Source organism: Podarcis vaucheri (genome assembly GCF_965113315.1).
Source record: "Podarcis vaucheri genome assembly, chromosome: 15".
NCBI classification, from domain to species: Eukaryota; Metazoa; Chordata; class Lepidosauria; order Squamata; family Lacertidae; genus Podarcis; species Podarcis vaucheri.
The window spans coordinates 7,445,426-7,457,575 of NC_138753.1; the positions used below are offsets into that span (position 1 = coordinate 7,445,426).

Consider the following 12,150-nt stretch of genomic DNA (forward strand, 5'->3'; position numbering starts at 1 on the left):
AGCCTCCGGAACCCGATGCCTGGCTACCTTCCTCCCTGCTGCTCTCAGTCTTGAGCGTGGGTCCCGACTTCCAGCTGCTGCCGCCCTCAGTTATGAGCGTGGGTCCCGACTTCCAGCTGCTACTCTCTGAATCTCCTCTGTTCCCTTCCTCCTGGGGTGTCCCCCCGGATCCCCCCCTTGCTCTGCTCACTGGGGCTCCCTTTTGGGAGTCCTCTGACTCACTGCTTAGGCTTGGAGATCTCGGGTCGTCATCATCACTCATTTTCCCTTCGGATTCCTCCCCCTCGCTCTCTGCTTCCTCCCTTCTCTGCGTCTCTGCTCCTGAACCCCTGACATCCATCCCCCCCTCGAAGCCCCCCCTTCCCCCCTCCCCGCTTTCAGGTGTGGGTGCTGGGTGCTCCATCATCACGGGAGGGAATGCCGGATACAGTTCGCTCCCCGTGGTTGGCCGCCAACTGAAGACCTCCGAGTCTTCCTCCTCGCGGTCGCCGACGTTGACCTGCTCCGCTTCCATCTCTGTACCGCCGTGCTCGAACCCAAGGTCCTCCCCGAACACGTCCATGTCAGTCTCTGCGTCGGTCGCTCGACCTGGCATCTCCAGCCACTTCCGGCGCCATTGCTCCTCCGGTCGATCGTCCCACCAATACGAGGTGTCTGACGCCGAACCCGCCGGCGATCCTTCTGGGGAACGGGTGCTCAGCGCGGGTTCCCCGTCCGAGTCGAATCCATGGAACGTGCTGGAAGAAAGTGTGGGCGTGAACAGCCAGTCGTCGAAGAAGCTCGCTGGCATGGGTCTGTGTGGGAAAAGGGCATGAAACTCGTCCTTGAGCAGGGGTTCCTCCAAAGCGTAGTCTGGCACCCAGCTATTGGCGCTGGCCCGGGTGCCCTCTCTGGCTAGGAGGTATTCGACTCCCTCTTCCCCCCATCTGGAGTCCAAAATCTCCGTGACCTCGTTGATGGGGTCTTGCTGCGTCACCCCTCGCGTCTCCGTCCGCTCCCGGAACGGACTCGGTGCCGTCCCTGGCTCCTGGAATCTGTGAGGTGCCTTGTAGGGAGTGAGCACCGACCTGTGGAACACCGGATGCATTCTGGAACCCTCCGGCAGCACCAGTCGGAAGGCTACCGGGTTGATCTGTGCTTCGACTTGGTACGGACCAATTTGCTTGTGCCCCAACTTCTTCTTGGCTAGTGACCTGGTCGGCACTGCGTGGGCTGCCAACCAGACCCAGTCTCCCACTTGGATCTCTTCGCCAACCCGCCTGTGCTTGTCAGCTTGCACCTTGTAGGCGTGCTTAGCTAGCTCCAGCTGCCGTCTGAGTTGATCGTGTACCGCCTGCAACTCTGACGCGAACGTGTCCGCCGTCTGTGGTTCTCCGTCCCCCACTCTCTCCCGTCCCGGGAAGGTTCTGGGATTCCTCCCATTGTTGGCGAAGAACGGCGTCACCCCTGTGGACACGTGCTTCGTGTTGTTGTAAGCGAACTCGGCGAGCGGCAGGTAATCCACCCAGGTCGCAGGTTGTTGATTGGCATAGCATCTCAGGTACTGCTGCATGATGGCATTGACCCTCTCTGCTTGCCCGTTGGTCTGCGGGTGTCTTGCTGATGCCAGATCGACCTTGACATTTAGAAAACTCATCAGCTTCTGCCAGAAATTCGAGACGAACTGGCGCCCGCGGTCGGACAGGATAGACCGCGGCAGACCATGCACTTTGAACACGTGATCTATGAACAGTTTGGCGGTTTGTTCCGCCGTGGCCACCTTCGCACACGGAATGAAATGTGCCATCTTGGTGAACAAGTCCACCACCACTAGTACAGCTGTCTTGCCTCTCGAGCTGGGTAGATCCGTAACAAAGTCCAGGGCCACCCTCTCCCACGGTTCAAACGGCGTTTGCAGCGGTTCCAGCAGTCCCGCCGGTGGTTTGTGCACCGGTTTGGCCCTCTGGCAGGTGTCGCACCTCGCAACGTAGTCCGCGACTTCCCCCCTCAGTCTGGGCCACCAAAAGTCCCTTGCGACTAATTCCACCGTTTTTTCCGTGCCAAAGTGCCCGGCCGTGGGTGCGTCGTGCAGCTGCTGCAGTACCCTGGCGCGAAGTTCGTCTCCCGGCACGTAGATGGCCCCTTTACGTAAGAGCAAGCCGTCTCGTATCTGGAACTCGTCGCCCTTCGCCGTGCCCTTGTGCACCTCTGCCATCTTCGCCTGCGCGAAGGAGTCGTCCTGCAACGCCCGCCGCACCGCATCCAGGTCTACTGTGGCTGAAGCGCACGCCCACGCTGTTGGCGCGAAGATGTGCATGGCTGCCGCTGGCGTCGCCTCTTCGAGGTATTGCGGTTTGCGGGACAGTGCATCCGCCATGACGTTGGTGTCGCCTGGGACGTACTCTATTCGGAAATTGAAGTCAGCAAAGAACTCCGCCCAACGTATCTGCCTCTGGTTCAGGAACTGAGCCGTGCGCCAGTGCTCCAGATTCTTGTGATCCGTGCAGACCTGCACCGTGTGCTTGGCGCCGATCAGGAAGTGCCTCCACGCCTTGAAAGCTGCATGAATGGCCAGCAACTCCCTGTCCCAGATGGTGTAGTTCTGCTCCGACTTGCTGAGCTTTCTGGAGTAGAACGCTCCCGGCCTCCAGACCCCCTGTGGGTCCCTTTGCAGCAGGACAGCTCCCACTGCTCTATCGGACGCGTCTGTCTCTACCCGCATCGGTCTGCTGGGGTCGATATGCAGCAGTTGCTCTTCCGACGCGAAGAGACGCTTGAGTGCTTGAAAGGACTGCTCCGCCTGCTCCGTCCAGATGAATTTCTTTTTCTTGGAGCTTAGCGTGTCCGTAATGGCCGCCGTCTGCATCGCGAACCCCTTGATAAACTTGCGATAGAAGTTGGCGAAGCCGACAAACCGCTGGACCTCCTTCCGGTTGCGCGGGCTCTTCCAATCCAACACCGCACGAACCTTGGCGCTGTCCATGGCTAGCCCCTTGTCCGACAACTTGTAACCCAAGAAATCCACCTCCGTCGTGTCGAACTGGCACTTCTCCAGTTTGGCGTACAGTCTATGCTGCTGCAGCCTCTTCAGCACCTCCCGAACATCTTGGTCATGGGCTTGCTGCGATTCGGAGAATATCAGGATGTCATCCAGAAAGCAGACGCACTTCTTGTAAAGGAGTCCCGCCAACACATGATGCATGAAAGCTTGGAAACAGTGAGAACCGTTTTGCAATCCAAACGGCATCACTCTGTATTCGTAGGTGCCCAGAGGCGTGAACATGGCTGTCTTCCACTCATCGCCCTCCCTCATGCGGATGAGATTGTACGCACCTCGCAGGTCCAACTTGGTGAACACGCGTCCCTTGCGCACCGTCGCTAGTAGGTCGTCAATCCTGGGCATGGGGAAATCAGAAGGCTTGGTCATCTTGTTTAAGAGGCGAAAATCCACCACCAGTCTTTTTTGGGGCGTGTCTTTCTTCTTCACGAAGAAAACAGGACTGCCCCCTACTGCCCTGGACTCCCGGATGAAACCTCGCTGCAAATTGTGATCTATGAATTGTTTGAGTTCCTGTAATTCGTCCTCAGACATGGAATACAGCTTCCCTTTCGGCAGCGTCGCCCCTGGTAAGAGGTCAATCTTGCAGTCATATTGCCTGTGCGGTGGTAGCTTGTCAGCCTCTTTCTCGCAGAAGACCTCCAGAAAGTCTGCGTATTTGTGGGGGACTGCTTGCAACGTTCCCAACTGCAGTTGTGATTCCTCCTCCTCTCCCTCCTGTCTGGGCAGGATGCAGTGTTCTGCGCAATAAGAGGAGCCGAAGATCAGCTGTCTCTGGTACCAAGCCAGTGTCGGACTGTGCCTGTCCAGCCAACTCATGCCCAACACAATGGGCGTGTCCGACAGTTGGGTGACATTAAAACTGATGACTTCCCTGTGGTTGCCAAGGCGCATCACCATCGGTGGCGTTTGCTTCACCACCTGCCCCCCTAGCAACTCTCTGCCATCCACTGTGACGACTTGCAGGGGCAGAGTGGCAGGCAGTAGCTGTATAGCGTGCTGCTCCACAAAATCCTGCGCTATAAAGTCTGCGTTGCTTCCAGAATCCACAGAAAGCGGCACTTCGATAGTGACGCCATCTGGTAGCTGGAGAGATGCTGTGAGCTGCACTACTGGTTTGGGTGGGAGGGGGTCCGTGGGTTGCAAGATCGCTGGGGACTGCTTCACTGATGCGTCTGGCTGGGCCCCAGTGCCTCTGTCTCCAGCCAGACATCGTCGTTTCCCTGCTGTGGTTCTCCTTGCTGCGTTGCTGCAGTCACCATTGCTGAGGCTGCAGTGTGCTTGTGGAGCCTCCGGGGACACTCTTTCGCCAAATGGCCTGGATCCTCGCAGATGTAACACTTCCTGTTCCCTCTAGGAGGCTTCGCTTTCACTGCTGTCGGTGCTTGGGCTCTGGCTGCTGACTGAGCCCTTGCACCTCCAACCTCCATCGGTTCCCCTCCCCCTCCAGGCGGAGGTGTGGATTGCGCACGCGCTGCTTCTCTTGGAATGAAAGAGAAACTTCTCGCTGCTTCGCGCCCTCCACGTCCTTCATCTCTGCACCATGGACGTTCTTCCAGCCTCACCCCCACAGTCAGCGCCCTTTGGACCACCTCCTGCGTGCTTCGGGGCCTCTCCCCCCTTGCAATCTCATCCTTGACCGCAGAGCTTAGACCCTCCCAGAACAGGTCTCTGACAGGGGGCGAATCCCGGTCCCACTCTAAGGCACTGACCAGCGCAAAAAAGCGGGCGTGGTACTGCCGGACGCTTGCCCTCCCTTGTTTTAGTCCATGAATCTCCCGTCGGGCAAGATCCACATCAATAGTAGACAAAAAACACGCATCCATCGCTTTGATAAAGGCATCTGCATTCTGAAGCGCCGGATCTTTATCCCTCCACAAATTGCGTAGCCACGCTTTAGCATCCCCATGCAAATGGGATAGTATGAACCCCACTTTCTCTTCCTCATCTCTAAAGTCTTTTGCCAGCAGTTGCAGTGCGCACATTACGTCTGCTCGAAAATTGGGGTACTGTTGTAAATTCCCATCGAAGTGAGCCACAAGCCCTCCTGCTCTCCGTGCCAACCCAACCCCCTCCGGTCTGGGTCCTGGCTGCCCGTGTTTAACCCATGCTTCAAACCTGGCGTGGAGATCTCTGTAGGCGGCTGCCGCATCCTCCTCCCTCTTCTTGGATGCCAGTACCTCCGCGTTCAATTGGGTAACTGCCTGTTGCAGCGCTGCAACTGTCTCTGCTTCCGTCATCTCTGCTAACCGTCGTGAGCTTGCTCCCAAACACCGATCCCCTCCTCCAGCTGCCTCTCTTTCCGCTGCGAGATATCAGGTGTCCGAAGCTTTTAAGAGACGGGTCTTACTGTCAGAGCTGCCACCCAGTCCCAGCTCACATAGGACCAAGTCCACCAGCGTTCACTTTATAAGAGTCTTTATTAAGTTACAGGTTTCATTTCCGAACTGCAGCGTGCAGCTCTACACCTTCTGCCCTAGGTCGGCGAAGACCCGTCTGAGTCCCCGCCTCTTGCACACCAGCTTAATACCCTAGCCTTGCTCCACCTCCTTCGCCTCTCCCTACGTCTCTGGGTCCTTCTGCCCCCCTGGGCCTCCTCCCTTCTACTCTCCTCTGACGCTGACCCCCCTGATCCTTCTGCCTCCTTGCGGCGGGCTTTGGGACCTGGCTCACTCTCCGGGCTGCTTACTGCTCCAGCTTCCGCTGCATTTGAACTTGGCGCGCGCGCCCAACTCTCTACTTTCCTCTTAACCGTTGCCTCGCTCTCTGAGGAGGGCGTGACCACCCCTGACTCGTGCCCTCCCTCCTGCTGACAGCCTCCGGAACCCGATGCCTGGCTACCTTCCTCCCTGCTGCTCTCAGTCTTGAGCGTGGGTCCCGACTTCCAGCTGCTGCCGCCCTCAGTTATGAGCGTGGGTCCCGACTTCCAGCTGCTACTCTCTGAATCTCCTCTGTTCCCTTCCTCCTGGGGTGTCCCCCCGGATCCCCCCCTTGCTCTGCTCACTGGGGCTCCCTTTTGGGAGTCCTCTGACTCACTGCTTAGGCTTGGAGATCTCGGGTCGTCATCATCACTCATTTTCCCTTCGGATTCCTCCCCCTCGCTCTCTGCTTCCTCCCTTCTCTGCGTCTCTGCTCCTGAACCCCTGACAGGTACAAATGTACATGTAACACACTGCGCATGCATGTATTAAAGTGCAACAAGTAGGACTTGCAACAAGATGCTGCAGGTGTGGAAAACTTCTGCTCAGGGCCCAAACCAACCAGACAGACAGCCATGCCCCCTTCTAGTCGACCACCACCCCAGGTTGTATTCCCACCCCTCCAGTGGTGAGTCAACATTCCACAACCACTGAGCATGCTCCGTTCTCACTGGGCCACACAGGGATATTCTTCCTCAATATTTTTGGCACTTCTGCCGCTGCAACCCCCCAATCCTGCCCCTAAGTGTTTCTCCCAGCCCCGCCAGACTTTAGTACCTGAGCAGCTCAGCCAATGGCAACCTAAGACCCCGGGCCTCCCAAACTTCTCTGTGAGATCGGGGAAACCAAGCCAATCTCTGCCACAGACTTCACACAGACACATCTCTCATAGCACATCAATAGATCAGGAGTAGCCAACATGGTGCCCTTGGTTTGTTGTTGGACTCCAACGCCCATCACCCCCTAGGCAGCATGGTCAAGGGTGATCAGAGCTGTACCCAGCAATTTCTGGAAGACACTACCTTGGCTGTTCTCTGTATCCTTTTTTCCCCTAATTTCCCAGTTTCCATCTCTCTCACCTGCACAGGAATCCGCTTTGCAATATCCAAAATCAGTTCCACATTTGCATAGTTGTTGTTGTTTGGGCCTCCGGGCACTGGGACATAGTGATCAGCCATCTTAATGTACTCTGCAAACATTAAGGGACAAAAGATTTAATTTGCATGCCCACCTACCAAGTGTTAACATATTCTAACACAGCTTCTAAAAAAAACACAAAAAAACCAGACTTAATAGCATAAAATCCTTAGGTTTCAGAACAGATCGAGAACTGCTCCAGAAAATTTGAGGCACAACCATGATGTGTCAGAAAGGGAAACATCTATGTTTTAGGTGACTCTTGTAAAAACTGGAACCCTTTCATTACTGAAAGACCTGTGCAGGCAAAGGAAGTTTACTCAACATTGGGATGTCAGGTGATTGTCAGGGGGGCGACCACACCCAACTATCAAATCTGGTCTGCAAGCAGTGGGGAGGACAATGATCTGGTCCTCTGGAGATATTCACTTCCCTACCTCTGGTTTACTCAGTAGGCAGGTCCAAAGTTTTATTCCCTCAGACACAGAAACACTCAACACTCAGCACATGAGTCATGATTCCTAGCTCCTATCTACATTTCTCAGGTAGCCGTAGATACTACGTTATCTCCAGGTCCTGTGGTCATGGACTGGCTGGATGCAGAGGAATGGTGGGAGACATCGGCTGGGGAACCCCCAAGGGAAGAAGGCACGGAGCCAGGGGATTGGTGGTGGGACGGCGATGAGTGGTCAGAGGGAGAAGAGGGAGAACTGGGAGGAGGAGGTGTTGGAAGCTGAGGAGGTAACTGGGTTTACTGAGCAAAAAGAGGCAGTGGCAGAGAGCAGTCCAGAATCAGAGGCAGAAGCGGAGGCTGGAGAGGAGGAGAGCCAAGAGGCAGACTGCTGAAGAAGCCAGGGGGGGTCTCCCCCTCCTGCTGTGACCAGTTCCCCTCCTCTTTGGTCTCCCGGAACCCAAAGAGATATGAAGATAAGCAAGATGAAGGAGCCCTAGATTGCTTGGGAAGGAAGGAGACTTAGAGAGCTGTAGGAAGGCCCTTCAGTCCTCACAACTGACTCACTGGGGAAAGAGCTACCAGGAAGAGTTGTTGTGCTCACTAGGCCCGAGCTGTTTCGTGTCTTTGAATAAAGCATTAACTTCACGGGCACCTTGTGAGTAATTGCTGGCCTGCTCCTGACACCTGCCCTATCATTAGACTAAATAAGGTGGCCACCTCAGGCAGCAGATTCTGGGTGGCATAAAAGGGTGGCAAGTGGTTAATCATTTTGTTCATTACTCCTGTGGATAATTACAACTGAATTAGCTCTCAATTAGTTTCCAGGCACAATTCAAAGTGCTGGTTTATAACTATAAAGCCTTGTGCGGCTCAGAGCCCCAATACCTCAAGAACTGCCTCTTGCCACATGAATCAACCTGGACCTTTCTCTATGTGCCCCCACTAGGAGGATGGAGAGGGTGGTGATAGGCCTTCTCAGCGGTGGCTTCTGATTTGCAGAATGCACTCCCCAAGGAGGCACTCCGGCCTCCATCCCTGTCTGTTTCAAGGGCCCAGACAAAAACAGTTTTAATCACATGAGCCTATCTTTCAGTGAGGTGGGCTTGAGCTGGATCTGTTTTCACTGTTTATTTTTAAACTTCTAATGTTTGTTTTTCTTTTAAATTGGGCTGAGTTCACCATTTTGGAAAGAAGTGACTGATACATAATAATTAATAAATTGCTTAATTCATTGTTGTTAATTATTTACTGCCGGTTGGATTTGAGAAGGGAGGCTGCTCCCCACAACCGCCCATCCCCACTGCCAATAATATGGGATTGACCTTTTTTCTCTATTCTAAACTCTGCTGTCGCCATTCCACTTGGCACTGAGGTCAAGCTCCTCTCAAGAGCTCAAGCACTTCCCCAAAGCATACGGAAGGCCTAAAAACTTCAAAGTGCACAGAATTCAGACTGAAGATGGAAATGCAAACAGAAACCAAGGCTTGAAGTGAGAAAGCTGAGCTTCCCAAAGAGCTGAAATGACTTTTTCACAGGCTAAGAAACAGCCAGGCCAAGAGATGGTCTGAAAAATGGGTTTGCCTTCAAAGTCATAAAAGTGTGCATTTCTTTCTTCTCATATATATATATATATATATATATATGCTTTCGTAGATTTTCACGGGTACAGGAATGCAGGTTTTGGTGTCTTCGGGTGTCTTCCCGTGTAAGAGTCGGGGTGTCTGTGCGACGTTTCGACGAGGTCTCACTCGTCATCTTCAGGCTGGTGCTTTCGGCTTCTTGTTACTGGAACAGAGCAGAATCTGGTGTTTGAGTTCCTATAAATACTGTTGAGGGGTGTGGTGTATAGCCTCCAACGTTCTGGGCAGAGAGGAAGTTCCTAGATTAGTGTGCCTTTTCTTCTTTTGTTCCTTAATTACTTGAGGGATATCTTGGGTGATTTCATGAGTGATATTCTGAATATCACTGGGTGGGTCATTAAGTGTAGATTAGTTGCTAAAGCTTTCGTGTCTTGACCTCTTGAGCTTGTGAAGAGTTTTTCTGAGAAGATGGCTGTGCTGCATTTAGTTGTGCTCTGGCTTGGCTTCGTGTATAGGGGCGAGCTATGGTTTTGTGCCTTGTGCCAGCCAGATCTGTGTAGGGATTGCAGGGGGGTGCAGCATCCGGAGGTGCCACTATAGTTTGGCTACTGGATGGAGTCTGTAATATGTCTGTGGAGAGGGTCTGGGTTTGGGTCTGGTGTGGTTGATTGGTGACGGCGTTCTGTGTGCCTCTGGTTCTGGTGTCGGTTTTTGTGGGGAGGGCTAATTTCCAGATGTCTGGCAGGCGGGACGTGTCGTCACGCTTGTTCATGTTGTGAGGGTGTTTCTCTATCTCGATGGCTTCCATGATTATTCTCTTGTGGTGATGTTCCATGTTAAAGAGCAATTTGGAATCTGCAAAATTAATTTCGTGTCCTGTTTCTTTCATGTGTTGGAAAAGAGAGGAAGTTTTTTCTTCTTTTTTGACGGCATTCTTGTGTTCTGCGATACGTGCATTTATTCGTCTGTTTGTTTGTCCAATGTACGTGGCTGGGCAGACTTTGCAGGGTATTTCATAGACCCCTTGGTTTTCCAGCTGGATTTTGTCTTTTGGGTTTCTGAGGATATTGGCTATTTTTTGGTTGGTGCAGAAGGCTGTTTTGATATTGTGTTTATGGAGGATTTTGCTGATTTTGTCTGTAGTGCCCTTGATATAAGGAAGGAGGGCCATGCCATTGTTTTCTTCTGTGTCTTGGTTTTTGGGGGGTGTTTCTTTTTGGATTAGCTTCGTAACCCTGTTTTTCTGGTATCCATTGGCGATTAACACATTTGAGAGATTCTGTAACTCAGTTGTCAAGTGGTCTTTGTCAGCCAGGCGTTTGGTTCTGGAGATGAGAGTCTTGGCTACGGAGTTTATTTGTGCAGGGTGGTGGTGTGATTGTGCATGTAAGTAGCGGTTGGTGTGTGTTTTTTTCCGGTAGATAGTGTGTCCTAGGGAGCCATCAGGTTTTTTGTAGATTAGGACGTCAAGAAAGGGGAGTTGGTTGTTGTCTTCTATTTCCATAGTGAATTGTATTTTGGGGTGTAGGCTGTTGAGATGTGTGAGGAAGCTATCTAGTTTTTCTTTCCCGTGTGGCCAAATTACAAAGGTGTCGTCAACATATCTGAGCCAAAGTTTGGGTTTGTGTTCTGACTTGTCTAAAGCATTGGTTTCAAAGTGTTCCATGTACAAATTTGCGATGACCGGTGAGAGGGGTGATCCCATAGGTGCTCCTTCTATCTGTTTGTATCTTTGTCCATTGTGGATGAAGTACGTGTTGGTTAGGCAGTGGTTGGTCAGGTCCAGGATGTATTTGGGGGGGTTGTATTTGTTTTGAATGGCTGTCAAGGCTTCATTAATGGGCACTTGAGTGAAGAGAGATACAACATCGAAGCTCACAAGTAGGTCATCGGGATGTAGGTATTGTTTCTTTATTGTTTCTATGAACTGGAAGGAGTTAGTAACGTGTGAAGGGATGGATTCTGCATAGGGCTGAAGTTGCTTAGCGAGAAATTTAGCGAGATTTTGTAGAGGTGAGCCTATGGAGCTGACTATTGGTCTGAGTGGTGTTCCTTCTTTGTGTATCTTGGGGAGACCGTAGAGTTTGGGGCATCTGGATGATTTTTCTCTGGGGATGATTCTTAGCTGGATTCTCCGGATGCTGCACCCCCCTGCAATCCCTACACAGATCTGGCTGGCACAAGGCACAAAACCATAGCTCGCCCCTATACACGAAGCCAAGCCAGAGCACAACTAAATGCAGCACAGCCATCTTCTCAGAAAAACTCTTCACAAGCTCAAGAGGTCAAGACACGAAAGCTTTAGCAACTAATCTACACTTAATGACCCACCCAGTGATATTCAGAATATCACTCATGAAATCACCCAAGATATCCCTCAAGTAATTAAGGAACAAAAGAAGAAAAGGCACACTAATCTAGGAACTTCCTCTCTGCCCAGAACGTTGGAGGCTATACACCACACCCCTCAACAGTATTTATAGGAACTCAAACACCAGATTCTGCTCTGTTCCAGTAACAAGAAGCCGAAAGCACCAGCCTGAAGATGACGAGTGAGACCTCGTCGAAACGTCGCACAGACACCCCGACTCTTACACGGGAAGACACCCGAAGACACCAAAACCTGCATATATATATATATATATATATATATATATATATATATATATATATATATATATATGCTTTTTTAAATTTTTTGAGTATACAGCTGTAAAAAGCCAATAGGCTGTCCAAAAAAGGGGGGGGGACAACTCAGAAGTGTAACCATGACTGAGTGAAGTATAGACAATGTTTTCACCATCATCTTCAGCATTGATAAATAAATATGGAGTGACAGGTCAAAATTTACATCATAATGAAATCAGATCAAAAGCGATGAAAAAGGCTGAATTGGTTGGAGAAGGGGACAGTCTGAAACATGTCTAAGGTAGGCAAAAGGAGAATCCGGCATAGGGAAGCAAGTGCCCCCTCCATAGTGATGCGTCAGTCACTGGAGGTTTGCACAATACACTATTGTTGGTTATAAATGTCATAAATGGAAACCACCATATGTCAAAATGACCTCGTTTACCAAACCTCGGACAACTCTGCAGTGGTGAGTCAGATGTGCCTTTCTTAAAATTATTCGGCCACACACAACTTGGAGCAGCAAAAGTCACCAGAGCCATTAAAACAATTGGATCAAGAAGTTCAAGGAAGTGCTTGTATAAACAGGTGTGTTTTCAAGAGCCAGCAGAACGC

At 51.8% G+C, this 12,150-nt stretch overlaps 1 protein-coding gene across 6 annotated transcripts in view; it reads right to left on the reverse strand.

Moving 5' to 3' along the window:
- ACACA (acetyl-CoA carboxylase alpha) overlaps window positions 1-12,150 on the reverse strand; it is a 194,265-nt gene that overhangs the window by 160,139 nt on the left and 21,976 nt on the right. For all 6 annotated transcript variants that reach the window (XM_082200776.1, XM_082200774.1, XM_082200775.1 and 3 more), the window contains one exon: window positions 6,816-6,925. In XM_082200776.1, coding sequence (XP_082056902.1) covers window positions 6,816-6,925 — 110 coding nt within the window. The remainder of the gene's footprint in view (window positions 1-6,815; window positions 6,926-12,150) is intronic.